Source organism: Phaethon aethereus (assembly GCF_964289735.1).
Source record: "Phaethon aethereus genome assembly, chromosome: 3".
Classification (NCBI taxonomy): Eukaryota; Metazoa; Chordata; class Aves; order Phaethontiformes; family Phaethontidae; genus Phaethon; species Phaethon aethereus.
In genome coordinates this window covers 80,290,329-80,311,605 of record NC_138576.1, presented here as the reverse complement: position 1 = coordinate 80,311,605, position 21,277 = coordinate 80,290,329, and the positions used below count along the sequence as shown (strand labels likewise).

Here is a 21,277-nt window from a genome sequence, read left to right as displayed (position 1 = left end):
ATGAAGCCTGCAAAGCTGTACTGTTGGATTCTGGGTTGGTTTTCTATGGCGTTATGTTGTTCGTGTACATCAGATAAATTCACTCAAAGGTAAGTTATGCTTTAAAAAGAAATCTCTGACATTTCTTTCTTAAGTGCGGAGCAGAATAGTTTAACTTCTAATGAGTGTAAATTCTCTTATTATGTGCTGGTTTTGATGTGTTATTCTTCCCTTAGGTAACTGGTAAAATGAGACATCTACATTAACTGGAGGAGTGGGGGTCATGCCTAAGAAAAGCTTTACGTTTATTAATGTGTCAGCATGAAGAAAGAGGGAAACTTAGATTACATTCATTGCACTTAAACTTTGCAATTTTGCTTTAAATGAATCATTTAGACTTGTGATGTAATAATGACAAAAATCAGAAATAATTTTGGAACCTATAATGAAAAAGTTAAATCATTCCTGTGGCATGAATTGCACCAACTGTTACACTGTATACTTTTTAGTATTTTTTTTCTTTATATTTTCTCAGTTCCAATAATTTTAAATTCTTTGGGGCTGTATCAATGCCGTGCAGCCTCTTGCTGGTTGTTGCATTTGGCAAAATCCGAGTTTGAATGCCAGTGGGCCATGGGGGAACCCATGCTCCAAATCACACCCTTCTGTGGTAAAAAGACAGATTCCTATTGCATTATATTAGGAAATAAACTTTTCTTGCTTTCGGTGTTTTGGCAAGAGAATGGTTAAGGGTGCTCAGTTCAGTGCTGAACTTCATATAATGGCTAAATTGCAGCTGGTTGGTAGCTTAGACACTATGCTGAGGTTTCTCAAATCCCCAGATCTTGGGCTGTGGCTTGGCCATCTTGGTGGCAGAGGCAGCTCTAGAGGCACAGTGCTGAACGGCACAGTGCTGAACTGCACAGAACAGGATAACTCAAGTCAAAAAAAGGGGAGATATCCCTGACACTGGATAGGTATTGCAAATGGCTTTCCTTGGATTCCAGTTCTGAGCTTAAGTTTCTAAAACTTGCTCTAGTTAATAACCAAAGTTTTCTGACCTATCCTTACGCAAAAAGTGTGTTCTAGGAGTACTTGTTTTGGCATGACTGTCATTGCAGAAGTTCAGCCGCTATTTCAAATACAGATGAAAGATGGTATTTCTCTAAGCAAGAATTTTTTAAAACAAGGAAATGAGCCGCTCTACAATATTGGGGAATTCTTCTATTCAGGTTTCCACAGTAGCAGTAAAGACCAGTTAGAAGTGTTAATAATTTGCATTGTGGCTATGCCTGATTTGTTCCAGTGCTATTCTGCAAAATTATTTTAAAACTACAGACACATGTGAATGCTTACGAGAAAATGTGGCCATTGCAAACTAGCAAAATCAGGGAAAATATTGAGAAGTGGTATAACATGGGAGCATCCCTGCTTTCTCACATTGAGAAGAATTAGCTTTCTCATATTTTTTTATATAACCTCTGGCAAGCACTAATGAAGGACGTGTGGCTATTAGCTTCCAGAGAATAACAATTTATTTTGACAGTACTGCACATAGAGCTGTCAGTTTGTACCACTTAGAGTTCTGTTTTTGTTGATTTTCCCACTTGCTCTTCTATTTCATCACTTAGTGTGGTTGCTTAATAGCTAAATGTATCTGCTGTAGTGTTTGAAACAGCAGGGTTTTTTATCTACTTCTAGTTTATCCAGAATAGATATGCTCCAAACTGTTGGAAAATGCCTCTGTAGAAGTGGAAGTCTTTCTTTTTTAGAAGAGTAGTTACAGTTCCAAGAATGTTGTATACTTTCTTTTCAGCTAATATATCCATCAAGAAGAATTAGGAGATTCTTAACATCCTAAACAAAGATATGTTGGTTTTTTTATTACTATTATTGTTGTTGTAAAAGCTTGCCAGTAAGCGCTTTCCTAAATGTAAAACAGAACATGTTTCTTCTGTATTTAAGAAATGGAAAGCATATGGACATAGGATGCCAGGAGTGAAATTTGTTGAAGAGCGGGGGGAGTATTACCAGGTTTCTAAATATGTTGTTTCTGTATGATTTCTTAATTTGGTCCTGCTGTGTCTGGAGTACTCAAATATTGCAATAAAAGCAACAAGCAACAACCATCTCTAAAATCAATGTGTTACACTAGTAAGCGTTGTGATGCTGGCTGAAGGTGGTGTTCTTTTTAAAATGCTTGAGGAAAAACAGATTTGTCTTTCTCCAGTGACAACCATCCTCATACCTGGAAGAAGCTGTATCTTGCTCATCATTGGCCAGTGACTGTATGTAAGGTGAGATTTTTGTTTCTTGTTCTCTTTTATCCTGACAACGGTAGCCTTGGACAGTAAATGTTTGAAAACAGAATGAACGAAGGCCATCAAGCATTTAGTCTGGTATATGCCCTTATAGCTTTATAAAGGCTTTCACTGATCTTAGTGCAACTTTTGCTACTTCCCCTGCACTCTAGACTAGCAGTAAACAAGATAGGGTTGTCTTATGTTACAAATACAGTATGTCCTACATGGGCTACTATACACTAAGCCTTAATTGTTTGTTGCATATTCTGTGATGACTTGTTAGTTGTAAACTTAATCCTAGACTTTCACCAGGCTCTGTAAGGAGACTTGCCTGCCTTGTCTGACTGAAGACACCAGATTAGTACTTGAACTGTCCACTGCACAACAAGTTTTAGCTTTGTAACATTGGCTCCAGCATTTTAATCATAAGTCATCAAATATGGATTCAGTCAGGAAAAAGAGCTATAAAGCTGTTATGGCAGGTGTCTCTAAGCATTTCTGTATTTGAGGGGTGGCAACCAAAAATGAACCCAAACTTCCAACATATGTCTGTCAAAAGCACAGCTAAGAGGTGTACTACTTATATCCCTTTTGCTATTAAATATCTACTACTATCTGATAAGTAGAACATTTTTCCTATGCCGGTAATACTTGAAGGCCTGTTCTCATAAAGCAAAGTCAAAAATATGCTATACTTCAAAATGGAAGATGTGATCAGATTTTGTGACACAAGGATGAAGAACCCTGTGGATAATAGAGAAGCTTCAGTTTTGGGCAAATGTTTCTGGAGCCAAAAAGGTCCCAATTCTGGGAGACCTAGCTTGGTTTATTACAGTATTAGCATCTTACTTGTTGTGCGTTAGGTACTTTTTTATTTCTGTTTCCTATTTCTGGAAATATGTATAAAAGCAGTAGCAGCAAAAGTCACATACTGCCTGAATTTCTGAGGAAAAGTAGATGTACTTTACATTAGTAACGTGGAGGGGCAGTATCAATAACAAAACTCGGATGTGCATGTCTGACTGAGACCAAGGAGTGGCCACTGTTCTGTTTTTTGTTTGTTTGCCTGTTTCTGATGGGGAATAAGGGCAGATGTGATGCAATTTGTGTCTGATTTTCTGTTGAGTAAACATCCCTATTATTGACTTCAAGCAGAGATGTTGGTGTTCAGGAGTTTGTAGTGCCTGGCATGAGTGGGCATTCAGAGTCAGTAGCAGTGCAAACCCTTGCTTACATGAATGAGATGCAAACAATTAAAAAAATTTTTAAAAACCACCCAAAAAGCCCCACAAACCAACCAAACAAACCCTACCAACCAGTTTTCCCACTGTATATTCATGCTGGCTGCTACTTTTAATTCCAGGGTAGTGCTACTGGTAAATTGACAGATAACCTTTATAAACTTACAGTGAAATCACAATGAATAATTGAAGATATTAAGCATCAGAAAATGTAAGCTTTCTTACACTTTGTTGATTCCTTATGATACTCTGTAGTAAGAGGTGGACAGAAGCATTCCAAAGGAGTGAAGACAAAGTGAAATTAAAATCATATTAAGTGACTTTTTGCCCAGTTTCACATCACAGAGTCATATGAAGAAACAGAATCTCAACTGTACTCCCGTAACAACTTTCTTTTTTCTAATGTTAATGTAAGAGGAGTTCCCAAATTCACCTGTGGGTTTTTTTTTAAGTACGTAGACTCTTCTGCATGTTCAGTGTATTGATATGATAGCTGTGTTATTTCAGGGAGGAAATATTTTTAATATCATTCTTCAGTTTAAAACTGTTAACACAATGTTGAAAGGAAGAATAGCTGCATGAAGGAAACTGCCAAACTCATTATATCATTTATGTAAAAAAACTTTTGAGACACTACTTTGTGCAAGTACTTAACTAGTTCATGCTTCCTATATAAAGGAACCCAATTATAGTCTACTTTGCTACATACTGTGTTCTTGATACGTGTGTGGGTGACCTACATCTTAATTTCTACCTGTTTTGCCTATCTGTGTTCCAAAGGTCTTTCAGGCTTTTAAGGCGCTTTTAAAAATTTAGTGGGCACAGTTCAGCACCAGAACTGAATTGAGAATATGTATCTCCCAGCTTTTCCTGTGCTTTAAACTGTACGTGTTCAGCTGGTGCTTTTTAACAGAGTGTAATCAGCACAGTTAAACTGGAAAGTAAGTGCTTTGTAATCATATCTTCTAAACTAACTTATTAAAATAAAATAGTGAGTATCATGGAAGCAATAATAACCCCAGGACTTAACTGCTGACTGCTGGAGTGAAAGGGTGAAGGAGGAAGAGAGATGTTCTTCTTCATCATGTGATTAGAAATTCCAGTACCATAGAATTGACCTAAAGTGATTATGTCTTCTACAAAGATATGCAAGCTAAATTCACAGACCTCAAGTGATTATTAATTTAATGTTCCCTTAATAAATTGTGCCTGTCATGCAATTTATTGCACTTCATGTGGGTAATGCAATGTGTGTGGTTAATGTCACACTTAAACTTTCTGGTCACAAACTAATGTGAATTCTGTAGGTGGAAATAGGAGCAACTCAAGGGCAAGAAGAGGGACTTTACCCCTCCCTTGTTACAGAGTTGTGAAGATCTTTAATTCAAGAGCTTAGAAGTGCTATTGCAGCTTTTACATCTTGGAGATTGCAAAAAGAGAAAATTTTTGTGGATGTTTTCTTGTGAAATGGGGAAAATCTGATGCAAGTTTGTAGGCTATTCAGTTCCTCCTCCGAGAGTGGGAAGGATGATGAAGAAGTAGGTACTAAACCCTGGTGTGATCTGCTTTTTACTGCATGTATGTGCTGATCAAATGAAAGAATCAAAGAAAGGACAACAGAACAGGCTGGTGAACAGAACAGTGTGAATTCAAGTTTGAATGTAGTGTTAAGCAGCAGATGAAATTAAATTTTTAAATACGAGAAAAGATTTTCCTAACTTCAGGCTTTGGCAATAATTTTATAGCAAAGGCTTAAAGGAAGAATAGAAACACTATTTTTTTTTCTTGTGGATTTTTTGGTAAAAATAGAAGTAGTCACATAATATAGAAAGAATTGAAGTGACTAAGATGAGGGCAGTACACTATTGTGAATCAGCATTAGATCAAAAGTTCCTTAGATAAAAGGATACCTTTATTTCTTTGTTTATATACTAAGCCAGATGTGTCAAAGTGAGTCCAGCTCTTGACATACGCTATTTTGGAAGACAAGAAAGTGTTTTCCTAAGTGCCTATATAACTCATAAGATAACTCTTAATCTATGTCTCCTGCTTCTGTCTGGCTAAGGTCTGGTTTAGATGTTTTTGTGAGACTTTATCTTCTGTAAGGATAAACACATAAAAGGCTTCAGCTTATCAGCTCATGCTAGAGGGGTGTTCAACATGAAGTAAATTTGTTTTATTTCCCTCCCAATTTTTTTCAGCAACTCTATAAATTTGGTTCATTCATTGATTGGTTTTACCCCAAGGGGTGGCGTGAAGGAGGAAGGGGGATAATTACAGACTGTTTGGGGAAGAGAAATTGAAGAGGTGAACTCTCTCCACAGTTTTAAAAGCAAGGATTTTTCATAGCACTTGTGATGTTTCATTACAAAATAACACTTAAAATTGATCTTAATTAAACAAATGGCCTGTTTAAACAGTGTCGTTGAAAGGGAGAGCAGGATTAAGTATTTCACTTTCCAGAAGCTGAGTTTTTATTTGAACTTGGGGTACCTATATGTGATCCAGTAGCACTACCCTCTCCTATGTACAAGCTGGTATGTATACCAAGGGATTTGTAACGGGCAGCTCTACAGGTAACAGTTCTGTGACAGTTTGGTGTTTCACTTTCTGGCATGTCAGAGGTGCAAGGAGCTCCCGTGCTTCTAGCAGCCGCTGTTTGTCTGATGTCTTGCTGTTACAAATGGGCTCATGTCTCTGCAGCAGCATTCCCTCTCCCCTAGAGAGCCATAAAGGCTTTCTAGCACTTTTCTCAGTGTTATAGATCATGTATGGTTAACTTGGATTGGTTTGATCATCACATTGCTTTAAAACAGCAGAAAGCCATGTTACTTTTTCAAATTAATCTAGATACAGAAGGTTTTCTGGGGTCCAATGCCTACTTGAAAATAGACATTTGTAACTGTTTCAAGTCAATGGTTGCCTAAGGTTGAATTAATCCTTCAGCAATCAGTGTATATGATGAACAGGAAGGCTGACAATAAGTGTTTTTGCAGAAGCGACAGGGGTACCCAGCTTCTCAGACTAGCGTTTGCTCATTTTATGATATTGATTTAAAATGAACATTGAAAAACTGCTATGGCTAGAATTAAAAAGGAGGATGAATGAATCTGGGCAAAGCATGCGAAGTGTGAACTAATGCGTTCTACGTTGCATTAGCCTCCCAGTTCTGCCAGCACACAGTGTAACACCAAGAGCCTGATGAACTGTGCAGAAGAAACTGCTAATAAGGTTAGTGCCATGATAGGGGAGAACTGATTCCAAAGTTTAAATACTCTGGGCTTTCCTTTAGCGTGTCTGAGAACATGTGTCCTGTGAAGAAGGGCTGAGAGAGTTGGGGTTGTTCAGCCTGGAGAAGAGAAGACTCCAGGGAGACCTTCTTGCAGCCTTCCAGTACTTAAAGGGGCTTATAAGAAAGATGGAGAGAGGCTTTTTAGCAGGGCCTGTTGCAGTAGGACAAGGGGTGATGGTTTTAAACTAAAAGAGGGCAGATTTAGACTAGACATAAGGAAGAAATTTTTCATAATGAGGGTGGTGAAACACTGGCACAGGTTGCCCAAAGAGGTGGTAGATGCTTCATCCCTGGAAACATTCCAGGTCAGGTTGGAGGGGGCTCTGAGCAACCTGATCTGGTTGAAGCTGTCCCTGCTCATTGCAGGGAGGTTGGACTATATGACCTTTAAAGGTCCCTTCCAACCCTAACTGTTCTATGAACTGCAGTTAAAAATTGGATAAGGAGCACAATTACACTGTTCTTGTTACCCAACTCAGTGGAGCAAGCTGGTTAGCTGTCAGGGGGCTTTTCAGGGGATGATGCATTAGCTGCTGGCTATTAATTTGCTGTATTTTGGGCTGGATAGCTGAATTCTTTCAGGTCCACAAAGTCTATGTCATGACAGGAGCAGTGTTCTTTAGGCATTTGCAGTGTGTGTTTGTTGACAATATTCCTTCCAAAAAAAAAAAGCTGTTGCTAGGTTTAATTGCTTCTATTGGTGGCAAGAGAGGAGAACAAGGAAATGGACACAGAACAAGGAAGTCTTGCAGAGCTTGCAGTTTTGCTGCCTGTGGCATGTGGAAGGCAATTAGTGAGATTACAGGCCTCTCTCTGCCTTTCTCTACACTCTGCTTTTGCTTTGGCATCACATAAAAGGCATTGTGGCATAATTAAGGCAGGATGCAGAGCTGAAAAGGAAAGCTATTATTATGGGGAAAGAAAGTCTGAGGAGGCTGTTATTTAATGGTGAAAAGTGTTTACTAAAAAGAGCCATAATTACTAAGCAGAAGAATCAGGGAAAATACAGTAGTGGTATGCTGTGATGTGTGAACATGGATTTTTTGGTTTTGTTCAGGAGTACCTACTCTGATCCAAACAGTGATTAATGTGTAGGCTATTTCTCCTGCATTATCAAAAGTTTTGACTAGGGGTGCTTTTTTGGTAGGAATGTATATAGTCTTTCCTCTTCTCTCCATTCCTTTGTCCCTCAAGTCAAAATTTAAAAAAAAATATATTCTGGCAATTTTACTTGGAATAAGCAACCTATTTAATCTTTTCTTTGTATTTTTCCCTTTTAATACAACCGTAGTGGTTTAGCCCTAGCTGGCAACTAAGCACCACGCAGCTGCTCGCTCACTCCCCCCTCCCCCAGTTGGACGGGGGGGAGAATTGAGGAAAAAAACTCATGGGTTGAGACAAAAACAGTTTAGTAGGACAGCAAGAGAGAAGGAAACGACAATGATGATAATAATACCGACAAAGGGATGTACAAGAACAAGTGATGCCCAGTACAGCAATTGCTCACCACCTGGCGATTGATAGCCCGTCCCTGAGCAGCGATTCCTGCCCCCCAGCTAACTCCAGTTTATGTACTGGGCATGACGTCGTATGGTAGGGAATATCCCTTTGGCCAGTCTGGGCCAGCTGTCCTGGCCGTGTCCCCTCCCAGCTCCCCGTGCACCCCCAGCCTTCTTGCTGGCAGGCCAGCACGAGAAGCTGGACTGTCCTTGACTACTCAGCAACAACTCAAAATATCAGCACCTTATCAACATTTTCTCATCCCATATCCAAAACCTAGCCTCACACTAGCTTCTGTGAAGAAAACCAACTCTATCGTGGCTGAAACCAGGATGACAACAACAACAGAACTACTGGATGCTTTAAGATGGTTGTGTGCTTGTCTAATATTATAGTTTATTTTGATGTTTTTTATTCTAATGGCTCTGCACTCCTTGAAAAGATCTGATGATGAGAAAAATACAGAGATCTGCCATCTAGAATGTGATAAATGCAATTTTGGGTCCATTCATTTAGCACAGATCAGGCTACTTTCTATTACCTCAACCTGTCCTTTGTCGTCTTTATACACTGATTGTTCAGGATGCCCACAATATTCACTTGATCTGCTTCAAAATTTTAATGCCAGTTGGTCTCTGCTAAGTGGCACATGATCCATGACAGTTTCAGGTAACTGAAGTTCACCAGTTCCTGATTTGAGCAAGAAAAATTCTCATGTCTCACTAGAGCCTTGGACCACCAGTGAATGAACTTTTAATTTTTTCCTCTTTGTCTTTTTTTCCCTGGACACATATAAAAAATATTCTGTATTTTTGTTTTCTACAGATGAGTGCTAATGATTGTCAAGACCCTCCAGAGTACTGGACAATCCATGGACTATGGTATGATCATAGAATGTTTTTATTTCATCCTGGAAAGGAAAAATCCAAGTTTTGTATTAGGATATTTGGTGCTTTTTTTTAAGGACTTATCTATCTGTTTTTATGATTCTTTGAAACAAAAGCCTTAATTTTGTTGGAAATCAAACCCCTATGGTTTGATATAAAACTGAAATACATTTCTGTATCTCATGTCTTGCTGAGCTGCTGAAATCCTCTTGCCACGTGAGCATTTTATTTATACATCTCCTTATAAGATCAGTAAAGTTCTCAAATAGAAGGGGAAGTATAGTTTCCCCTTTCCCTTCCCCCCCCACCCCCCCTTGAGTATACAGAGTTTGTTAATGTCTCGTGACTGCTTGTGGCTTTAAGTATTTTAACTCAGCACAAATATTGCAAAAGTACAGGAAAAACTAACTTGCTTCAGAGGAATCAACTCACTGGAATTGGTGCCAGTGGCAGCAATTCAAAGGTTTTCCTGACAAATACAGGGAAAAAATCAGTACAGGAGTTTAAGTTATGCGTCCTGGAAAGGTGAACAGTATTATGCCTAGATTTCCAGTGAGTGTCTTGGTGATGCTTGCAGAATCACTTGGTGCTGTGGTTGAGGTCAGTGTCATTAGTGACATCATGTGCAAGACCCTTCCATATCATTTCTCCCCTTCTATGTCTTTTACATAGAGTGAGGGGAACTGGAGGGCCTAACAAAGAGCCTCGCATGGGAAATGTTTTGGCCATAATTAATGTCTTGAATTTTTACTTCTAAAACACTGTAGATACTGATGGGTTACTTGCATTTTTAAATAAAATCTCTAGCTATAATCTTGCATATTTACAGTTCAGGCTAATGATATAGAATAGAATGCTGTTAGTTACCATTAATGAGTTAGGAGATGTCTTTTTTCACTTTTATTTGGCTTCCCTAGGCCTGACAAGACAGAAGAGTGTAATAGGACGTGGCATTTCAACGTCACTGAGATTAAGGTATTTATTTAAAACCAAAACAGCTGTACCAAGGAGAGCTGAGTGCAGTTACTTTTGCACATCCTATATGCAAAATCTGTAGCTTATAATGTATCACTTAATGTTTGCTGAGAGGTATGTTCTTTAAGGACTCCACAGATTCGTTAAGTGCTTCTGGTACTGCTTGAAGTTGCTGTGCTTGTGATCATTATCAGCTGTTCCTGCTTGATTTTGTAGACATGTGGTTTGACTCATTCAGCCACATCCTCCTTAAAAACATCTAGAGAACACAAGTGGTGGATCTGCAGTGGCAAAAAGTACCTGTGAAAAAGAGGTTACACTCAGTCCATATTCTCTCTTACACTTTCTACTGCAAAGCCAGAACACAGAAAATAAGAGTTCAGAATACATGTTTCTATGTGTTTTCTCCCAGGGCATTAGTCCTTTTTTATTCTGTTTTTTTAAATTTAAAAAAAAAAATCCATATTTTCATTCAAATGTGTTGTAAACAGGGATAGGAGGCTTGACCTGACGTATGTGAAAAGCTGCTGATGATTGAACAACTTCTGCAGGGACAGTTGAAAGAAAATCTTACTCTGAGGCAGCATGTTGGTATTAGTACGTTCAGATATTTAGATAGTTGCACCTACCTGTTAACCTTCAACAACATTTTCAGAATATTGGGGTAAAAGACCTTTTCTTTTTCTGTGAGTACCGGTTTCATTTGAGGATGTTGAAAGATGAGGCTTCAGTTTAGAAAAAGTATCCGTGTATGTAGATTGTGTAAGAAACAGGTTTTCAACACTGTAGGTGCATTTATCAATTGTGATATTTTTAGGATCTTATGTCAGACATGAGACGCTATTGGCCTGATGTGCTTCACTCATCTCTGAATCGTACCCAGTTCTGGTGAGTACAAAAAAAACTAAAAATTTGTTTGGATGTTATTTTATAAAAAAATCCATCTGAGTAATTTGTCAGGTGAGATGTTGTGCATGAGAAGCAGTATCCAGCAGGCCAATGAAAATACTGTGGTTTGTCAGTCTCATTTACAAAATAAATCTGTTTTCTTGTTAGAGCACCTGCAAAATGCAGCTGTTGAAGGGGGGGCTGTGGCAGAGGTTTTGGAGAAATTGAACTTAGTGAAAGAGAGAGAGAGAGAATGGGTTTCCTTCCTTTGCCCCTAGGGAGGAGAAGCAGCTGCTGTTGAAATCTGAATAGCAGTAGCACTCCTGGGATGTCACAGCTAGCTGCAAGAGCAGCTTCCAGGCCTCTCTTCCTAGCTCGCTTCACTGTGTTGCTGGCTTTGAGAGACCTTTCCTTTTGGGCTTTCTCACTGAGGAAGAAATGGAAAAATAGGATGCATTGGATCATAGTAACCACTTCTCTACAGAATTCTCTCTTTTTACTTACTTTCCTAGCAGCCTAAAATCAGATCTGGGAATTTATATAGAGATGAAACTGCTTGGCTCATGGGAAGGGAGAAGGAGATTTTGATGTATCCTGATGGCAGTACTGTTTCCCTTCTTCTCCATGTTGCTCTTTGCTGCTGAATAATCAGACACTTGGACCAAAGAGTGGTATGGGTGGTATTTGAGTTTGCACAGGCTTCAGTTCGAGTGCATTATTTTAAACTAAAATCAGTGGCCATTCAAGTTAATTTGCTGAGCCATGAGCTGGATCGGCCAGAGTGTGGATCTGCAATTTGTTCTTCCAGATCTACAGTGAAAACAGTAACCTCAGATAAGAAGCAGAGCACATAGCTAGAGGCAGGAGCATTTAAAGCCATCTCAAATATAAGTGCCCATAAGTTTTTCTTTGGATTGGATGTCTGTTTCCACCCTGTGTCACTAGGGAAAAGCTTTGAAGGTAATCTGCATCTCTTTTAGTCTTTTCCTTCCTCTACAGAAGACGCTTGTTCTCAGAGTCTTAAACTGGTTCCACAAGTGTCTTATGGCAACCTAAAATTATAACTGTCAAAAGTGGTGGTGTCACTTTTCCTTCTGCCCTCTTCTGTTCTTGCACTGTGCTGGGGGAGAGCATGACTGCTTTGTTCTGTGGTAGCACAAGTTTATGCCACCTTAAACTGTTCCTGGAATTAGAATAAGAAAAATGTGTTTTAAATCTGGCACTTCCCATGCCCTGACCACCTACCTGTTCATAAAAACAGGTGCATACCAGTCCTTATTTTACTAACAGAGGTATTTTGGTAGGGAACAGGTATGAACAGATACAATCAAAACCTTTTTCCTTTCAGTTCAAGGCTAGCAAATAGCACTTATTTCAGTACCTGGAGGTATAATTAGAAATATCATAAAAGCAATACAAAAGCCAGGTTATAACACTGTAACTGATATTTTGGTTGACAGAGAAATTCAATCCCTTTCAGTAAGGTGACAAGTGCACTGTAATTGGCAGCTCTAATTGCAGATTTTGTAAATGCGAGCTTTTAAGCCAGCTGAAAGCCAGTAAGATTCCCTTGTACATCTCCCTTCAGTTAAAATACTGTATTTACTTCAAAAAAAAAAAAAAAAAATCTCTATAGTGTAAAAATCCCAATACAGCAGAAATGAGAATCTGAAAGTAAAGCTGACTATTCACAATTTTTATTGTTGTAGACTAAAGGCATCTTAATTGGGTAAAGAGCATGAGCAGTGACAAGCAAAATGGATATTGAATATCTTAGAATATCATATCAGGGTTTTTCGAAGACTGCTATAACTGTGTAGTATGTTTCTTCCTGGCTTTACCTCTAAATGTAGCCCTGGCTTAAAAGGGGAGGTAAGGAATCTTCCTGGTGATTTTAGGACGGCTGTGGGTGCTTCTGTAAAGGTAACTGCACATCTCTGTTCACCCTGTTAACTTCTGAACTGTGAGAATTACCACCCAAGAGTTTGAGTCGGACAGGATAGAATGCCTTAATACAGGACAAAATGTTATGTGTGCTCTGTATCTCAAAATTTATTAACTGAAACCATCCCTTTTATAGTAGTTAATAATTTTTTGGGCCAAAAGAAAATGGCTAGACCAAGAGAATTCCCTTCAGGATCAGTTTATACGTATAATGCAGAAGAAGGAATCAGTGTTTAGCTTATGGGACAGCTGGATGTCCTTCATCTTCTACATTTTGTGGGCAGTGCTTGCAGCTGTGCTTTACAGACCTTCTTTGTTCCTACCCTAACAAATGAGCCAGTCATCAAGCTGAGTGGTTTCTATAATCCTGGGACCCACCTGATAGGCTCCTGACTTTGTCACATCTGTGTGACTTTGCTTGAGGGAGACATGTCCTTGTTGTACATAACAGGAAGCAAAATCTTTTTGAGGTTCATCTTCCTTTCCACACCGCTGAGTTGTACCAGTTTCATTCCTTTGCATCTCTGCAGCCCCCTAAGACTTCATTTATAGGACTTAGCTTTGAGGTATGCAAGTGTAGCATTTATTCTTAGCAGCATGGTAGAGAAAACGGTGGAGAAGGACAAGCTATATAGTAGAACCCAGTCTGGTGCTGTAAACCCCACTCCTGTGTGTCTGCCAAAGTACTTGTGTCCTACAAGGAGGAAAAAATATTCAGCAAAGTTCTTGACGGCTAACATAACGTGCTCTGCACTACTGCCTAGCTCATAGGTATGAGAGGTACAGAAAGATGGGTGGCCTTCGTGAATACAGGCAGCTGTGTTTTGTATCCACATGCCACCCAGCTGTGAGCTGAGGCTCAAGCAGAATTACCTTGCCTTACTGTGGCCTAGGTGAAAGATAATGTGTCTTGGTGAATAACATTGAGACATTAATTCTTTTGGTTTCTAAACAAATTATTTTATGTTATACCCTGGTACCTGCAGCTCCTTCATTTCTTAACTGCTTCAGTTTGCATTTAAATGGAAGAAGGCATAAATTTTATATGCCTGTGCTGAATGGTCAGAATTAGCTGTATCTGCATAATTATTTTTTTTCACATGGCTGTGCTGCAAAATAAAGTATCACTGGCAAGAGTGCCATCTTAAAGTTTCAGTAATTGTTTTGTAGTGACTCTAAAGTAGCCCCTACATTCTGGAAGCTTGCAGGACTGATTAAAAAACTTGGGTGCAGTGTGTTTTTAGTTTGCTGCAGCTGATGATGCATGGGCACAGTCTGTGGGTAGCTCTGTGTATTTTCACTTGGGATCCCCACAGCCCCATTGCCTGGGGCCTGTGACCACTGCAAACTGGACCAAACCACTCCAATAACAGTTTCGTGTTAGCAATAATATGCTTCTTGAGCACCATCAGACCTTTGGCCCTCTGTTTTCCCCCACTGCCTGCAGATCTGCAGGTGATTTTATTAAAGACTATGTATTGTTTAGTCTTTCACTGAACTACAGAATAGCTAGAAATGTCCCATTTTTGTCCTATTTGAGTTTGTCTGCCATAAAATTGCAAGAATTGCTTTCTTTTGCACTCTGTTCCGTGGTATTAGAACACTTGGTGGTGGAATAGAAGCAACATTTGAGAACAAGCCTATGAAAATACTGCCACAGGCAGTATTGTAAGTAAAAGTTGAGGCAACAGTCTTGTCTTAGCCGCTTGTGCAGTTTCACTCTTCTATCCAAAGTAAGGGTTAGTCTCTTCAGTTCTGACTAATTTTTAGTGCTTTGAAAGTACATTTAGCATAAAATACTCTACTAAAACTTGTACAAAGTTTAGAAATATTAATTTTCTAGGCAAATTCCTATCATTCTGACCTCCAAACATCTCTTTGTAATACACTGAGACACCTTTGTACCGTAAGAGCATGATACATATTTACTTCATAAATTCCTTCATTTAATTATTTCAAAAACAAGCTGATTCAAAGGAGACAGCTAAAAAAGCAAACACCCAAACTGCTTGGTCCAACTTAATCTAAAGAAACACCCTCATAGACATCTAAAGAAACAGTGCTTTTGGCTTGATAAAGTTCTGTCACATTCTTGTGACACAAAGTTCTTTTAGTCACCTTTGAAATGAAGTAATGGTTTATTCCATAACGGTGTCTATCTTATCTCCTCACCTTGCAGTGTCCAATCTTAAACAGATAGCTGATGGCAGCGGGGAGAGGAGTGTCATCCCTTTGGTTGGATAACAGGTGAAGGGCTGAACTATAAATGACTTTTGCACAAATTCATATATATAGTTTATAGGAAAACAGAATACTGATTCTGAATGTCCCAGGTCCATACTAATATCCAAACCATCAGACCATCCTCTTCTTAATCTTCTACAGCTCTTACATTAATTTGAAAAGTCTCTCACTTGCAGCTGCCAGTGTTAAGGCCAACTCATTTATATATTTTTAACATGTCTTACTGTCTGAAAGAATTTTTCCTTAGTCTGATGTTACAAACCATAATGAGTGGCTTCTTGAGCTTCTTCCTTACTCTCCTGATAGGTCCAAAATGTCTAGGTAAGTGTTTCTACTAAAAAAATACATAGACGTTGCTGTAATTGAAATGGTGGGAGTGATCTTTCTTGGTTTTGCTTTTTTGAGTATGTGCAGTATTTTTTGAGTGCAGTGTCCTATTTTACACATGTAGCCTTTCAGATACTTGATTTCCTGTGCAGCATGTATACCTGCAAATAATGTTTTCTAAAACTTAAATTTGACTTTTAGGAAACATGAGTGGGAAAAACATGGCACTTGTGCAGCCACACTTCAGGTCCTTAATTCTCAGAAGAAATACTTTGGTAAAGCCTTAGAACTCTACCAGCACATTGATCTTAACAGGTACGTAAATGAACTTGGCAGTCTACCTCTTATTTCAAACAGTTTCTGAAAGTTTCAAGTCTAGTCTAACTAAAGTCTAAAAATCTGATGGTAGAGGGGAAATGAGTATTAGCATAACTTATTTTTAGCACTAGAGTTCAGAGGAAGTGTTGCCTACTCTGAGAAGCATGTCTCTGGTCACTTCAGAGTCTGGTAGCCAGCAGCATCATTTTAGACCATGTGAGCCAGTAAATTTTGAGAAGCTGTATTGGCTATATGTCACTACCAAGAGCTATGGCACCTGTAAACTTTCTAAACCAAAAAAACCCCCTCAAACTTCTGAATCATACAGAGGCCCAAACACTTGTTTTTAGAAAAGACAGTACTCTGCTCAGAGGAAAGGACAAGCTGCAGGCAAAATCGTGCAGAACATTCTGGGAAAAGGCTGAGAGGTAACAGCAAGAGAGGATAATCTGAGGGATAGTGTTCAGTCGCTGCACGCAGCCCCTTTGCTGTCCTTTCAGACCCCGATGTGACACACTTCCTTTGTCCTAGAGGCTGGTTCCTCCTATGGTTCCAAAGCACTGGCCATTCCAGATACAAAATCTTGATGGGAATCTTGTGGCTTGTACAAGCACTGTATGTGCACATTCTGGCTGCAGGTGAATGCCAAAAGGCCAGAGTCCTTTCTTGGTCAGCGCTTGGTATGGGTGGGAGCGTGTTTGACTCAGATTTGTTGACTGTGAATTGTCTCTCTGTGTAAGAAGACAGTATCTGAGAGAGGAAATAAGTTCTAAAAAAGTCCTGTTCATGTGTCTTGTCCAAGCAATCTCCTAAAAAAAGTCTCATTCACTTTGCATAAGCACAAAGGGAATATGTCTTTCTCCCACCACCCCTCCTATTTTTGTAGGTGTCTTGTAATACTTAATCAGATTTTGCTAGACACAGTGCTTAAGAGTATGTCATATGTAGTGTTAAAATTAATAAAGTCTGATAAGTCAATCGCCTAAGTAGCTGTGATGGTGTGACTAAAACATTTTACAGATGGCACAGTGACCGATTATGTGACCAAAAAAGAATAGAGACTGAAACATGTTGAAATTAATTGCTCAGACCATATTCTCTACTGTAGAAATGAACATAATTAATTTAATATTTACTGAAAAGAATAAAGACTGCTAATGTTCACATTGTATTTCATTTATACTTGAATGAGGGAAAAATAGTGTTAGTGATTAAAAGCTTGTTTCCAAAAAGGAGATTATTAAAAAGAGGACATCATGCAGGCTCCTGTAAGAATAACAGAACAGTCTATTTTATTGGTTTCCTTACGTCTGGTGTCAAATGACCATGACAAACAGCTAAACCTTTAGTCAACTGGGTTAAATCTCCCCTCTGCAGAACCTGACCTTGGAAGGGTTGAGCATTATCAGCACTCATAGATTAAATCCTGCGAGATGCTGAACATTCCCACTCCTTACAGAAGAAGCTGGGACTTAGATTCAGCACCTATTGGGTCCTGAGTCAACTTGGAAGTGTGGACTTCCCGCAGGACTGAATGTGAAGGAAGGGGTATATAGGCTAGAGGTTCTTGCGAGTTACCTTGTTTCTCTTCGGTGAACAACCTTTCCTCTTCAAAAACATACTCACTAGGAAATGTTTCTGCCCTGATGTTGATGTTGAGCCAGATCCACACACCATGCCCCTTTCCTAGTGTGCTGTGTGCCTCCCACCACAGCAAGCCCACCATGTGGGGCATAGAGCGCAGGGGTACGGTTCAAGGCAGGGGAAAGGAGGCAATTAAATAGCATGCCTTACCTGGCACTCAACAGAGCATAATGAAGGTCCAGCAAAACAACAGCAATATTGCCCTTTCCCCTAGCTGTGTCTGAAGGCTCGACTCTCCCAGTGCCTCAGATTAAGGTGGGGAAGAGGGTTCTTCCTGACCCTCCTGAATTGGAAGTTCCCTTTTAGAAAAGGGGAACCTTTCCTAGACCTGGCAGAGGATGGAAGACAAGTTTCCGTTGCTCCCCATCGCTGTAATGCTTGCCAAGTTCTCACTAACATTATACGTTTACCTAATGATTATCAAGTTATGTACAGGAACCATGGAAAAATGTTTTATCTTTGTTTCAGTTGTCTCCTGAAAGCTGGGATAAAGCCAAGCAGTTCATATTACCAGGTAAGAGGCAATCTTTTATAAAACAAAATCATGTGTGTGTACATTTTTCAGCAGGAGTGAAGTAACTTCTAGAGAATAAGTGATATTTTTTTAATTGTATAGTTATTTAAGGTTGTGCTTTATCTAAAAGTTTTTGTGAACTTAAGTGTGGGAGCTGTTGGAAGATGTGCTAGTGACTTATTAATTTACATAAGCTTTTTAATTTTTCAGATGACTGCCATAAAGGAAGCTCTTACAAGATTTTATGGTGTAATGCCAAAGATCCAGTGTCTTCCTCCAGAAGAGGTAAAAACCCGAAACAAACACACGTTCCCCATACCCCCTCAAAACTGAAAACCACAGAAAAAAACAACTAACCAAAAACCTCTTTTTTTTTTTTTTTTAAGAGCACTTTTTATCAAAAAAACAAAAGCAAAAATAGAGTGAAAAATCTTCAGCTGAGGTCTGGGTGTTCCTGTGTATACAGCTCTTAGCAGATTAGATATTGCTCGATTCTTGGAGGTGTGTTCATGAAAACATTGCTTATATACTGGCACCACTGAGTTCAGCTTATGTTACTCTTGCCACAGCCTTTTCTTAATGCAGAGATATTGTTAGTGGAGGAAGTGTCCATGCTTTACCTAGTAACTTTGCTATTAGTATACTTACCCAGAAAGTGGGAGTGCTGGGTTTCAAAGGTCTCTGTCTTAAAAGATTTGGACCTGCATCTCTTGCATGAATGCTGTAACCACCATGCTAGACATACTGCTGTAACTGAGTACTTTCCACTCCTCCTCCTAAAGCTTAATTGCCATATAGCAAATTACTAGAACCAACAAGAGTGAGCTGAATAGAGCCAGTGACTGTCAGCCTTGACGAGGGTACTGCCTGTCAACAGCAGTCTTCCCTTCACTGGGCATGGCTCATGTGTTCTGCATGAAGAAGTTACTCAATGGACAGAATCCTTCAGAAATAAAGCAGCTGAGAGGCTTGTCTCTGAGGTTGTTCTCAAAAGCCCGTATCTGAAGAGGGACAAAAAGGCATTCTGAGCTTCACTGTGGTTCAGGATGACTATAGTCTTTCCTTTTGAGCCAACAGTGTCTAAAATTTCCATTTCTTTCTACTTTTCTTTGCCGACAATTGTACTGTGAATCACGATGCAGTGGTGAATTGTGGTACACAGAGACTGTGCTGTGGTCTAAAATACAGCTCACCGTATCTGAACCAAAAATGCCTTTGAAGGAACAAAATAGTATTCTGAACAATTACATGGGTAGGCTGCATATCTGTTTCTTTCCTTTTCTAGCTAGGTTACTCTGCTTTTATTTAAAAATAAAACAAAAAAACAAACCCACAAGAAAGCTTTCCCACTTGTAAGTGGTTCCTTATTATCTCAGCTTGATAAAAGTGGTTTACTGCAAAACTCTTGGAAGAGTTATTGCCCATACATAGATGACAATTTTATGAAAACTTGCCAAGATAGAGTTGTTCCTGGAGTTTATTAGCTTGTGTGTTGTCAGTTCCTTTGCTTTAGTAGTGCTCTGAGGTTTTTATACTCAGATGTTTCTTCACGTGAAAAAGAATTCTAGGTTGCAATATTTTTGAAATGTATTTTTAAGTTACTTTATGCATCAAAGCGTTATGAGTTGAATCTGGGTGGCACACTCACACACCTCTTGATGTTGAAGAAATACAGAGCTAACACAAACCCCAGTTTCTAGCTGTGTTCACTGTAGTTCTGCTATTGCTTTTAGTACAGTTGGGATACTGCTCAAATTATGTGAAAGTAATTTACAGTTTGAGTCTCCTGTGCTTAACAGCTGAAGTTAATGGATAACAGAAAGGAAAAAGTACACCCCAGTTATTTAAAGATAGCTCTTTTCAGAGTTCCAGCTTTGTCGATGCCTGAAGTGCATTATGGAGGTACTTTGATATTTAAAACGTATTACACACAAAAAACCCCCCAAGCTCCATAACCAAAAAAACTTCCAAAACCAAAGTAACAACAAAAAAAGTTGCCACCACAGTTATTTTTTGTCTTGTACATACATTTTTGTCCTGCTTAGTGGTTTCAAAACCAATTTTTTTCCACATGCACTTTGTCACACCTGAGCATTTTGGGCGATTTTCATATAATCCCCACATAAAAGGCTTCTATGCCTGCCTGCCGTATTCATGGCCAATGTTTTTTCTTCCTTCCTGTTGTCCAAAAATGACACTTCTGCTACTTTGACAGCTTGCTTCTGTATTCCTTTCAGTAAAAGCTATTACAAAGCCAATTTTCTTTTCTCCTTTTTGAATAATTTTCTTTGCCTCAATTCCCAACCTGCTACAAAAGAATTGTTGAAAGATAGCTTTCAGGTTACACATACCCTTCAATATTCACAGAGTTCAGCCAGAGCTCATCACTAAGGTGAACAGCTTCTGTGTACTGGTCAGGTTTGGTAAATGCTAAGATAGTCTGTGTCATAGCATTTCATCATGAGACTTACTAGTTCGGCAGATTCTCCAAATTGTTACTAAATTATGCTGTTGGAATGTGTTTCCTTGTCTGCTTGCTCCTTAAAGACAAATATGTACTATAAGCTGTTCAGAGTGGATGCCTCTGGTACCTGTCTCCTTTGCATTTTTCAAGTGGCAAATATAAGCACTAGTGTATTCTGTAGATAAGGCAATATGTATGTGAAGAATTGATTTATTTTCTTCTCCCCATTAAGCTGATCTCATCCCTCATGTTTCTAGGGTGAAAAAGCACAAACGATTGGTCAGATAGAATTCTGCTTCACCAAAGAACTGCAGCTGAGAAACTGCACAGCGCTGAAGGGTGAATCCGACCCACTGCAGGCTCACTCGAAGCTTGGAACTGAGGAGTTGTCTGTCTGCAGTGATACTCTCCCAACCTATTATCCTTCACAGGTCCAAGATCACAAATGAAGCCATAAGAGTTTGAAAAGCTTTTTAAACAGCAACAAAAACAAAACGCTTAAACATTATTAACTTGGAAAGTAGTCTTGACTTAGGAATATTACAAAGCCCTGTCAATATCACAGGCATGCTGTGAAGATTTCTGCTGGAAAATACGCTTCTTTTGCCATTAAAGGAGAATGGGCCACATTGTAATATCAGTTACACAGGCTGAAGTATTGAATTGTGACTCTGATATTGATGGGATCAGAATCTGATTCACAGCTTTGCCTGGACTTCTTGGCTTGCTTATGGTTTGAATCAATGTTCAAAACAGA

The 21,277-nt window shown here is 39.1% G+C and overlaps 1 protein-coding gene across 1 annotated transcript; it reads left to right on the top strand.

Annotated features, from left to right (window-relative positions):
• RNASET2 (ribonuclease T2) lies at window positions 1–20,969 on the top strand (the record flags this gene model as incomplete). Its single annotated transcript, XM_081997647.1, has 9 exons — window positions 1–89; window positions 2,210–2,276; window positions 9,141–9,196; window positions 10,120–10,177; window positions 10,995–11,065; window positions 15,782–15,895; window positions 18,011–18,056; window positions 18,267–18,341; window positions 20,778–20,969. The coding sequence occupies 9 exons, from the start codon at window positions 1–3 to the stop codon at window positions 20,967–20,969; spliced, it is 768 nt and encodes a 255-aa protein (XP_081853773.1).
• Between the last annotated feature and the right edge of the window lie 308 nt (window positions 20,970–21,277).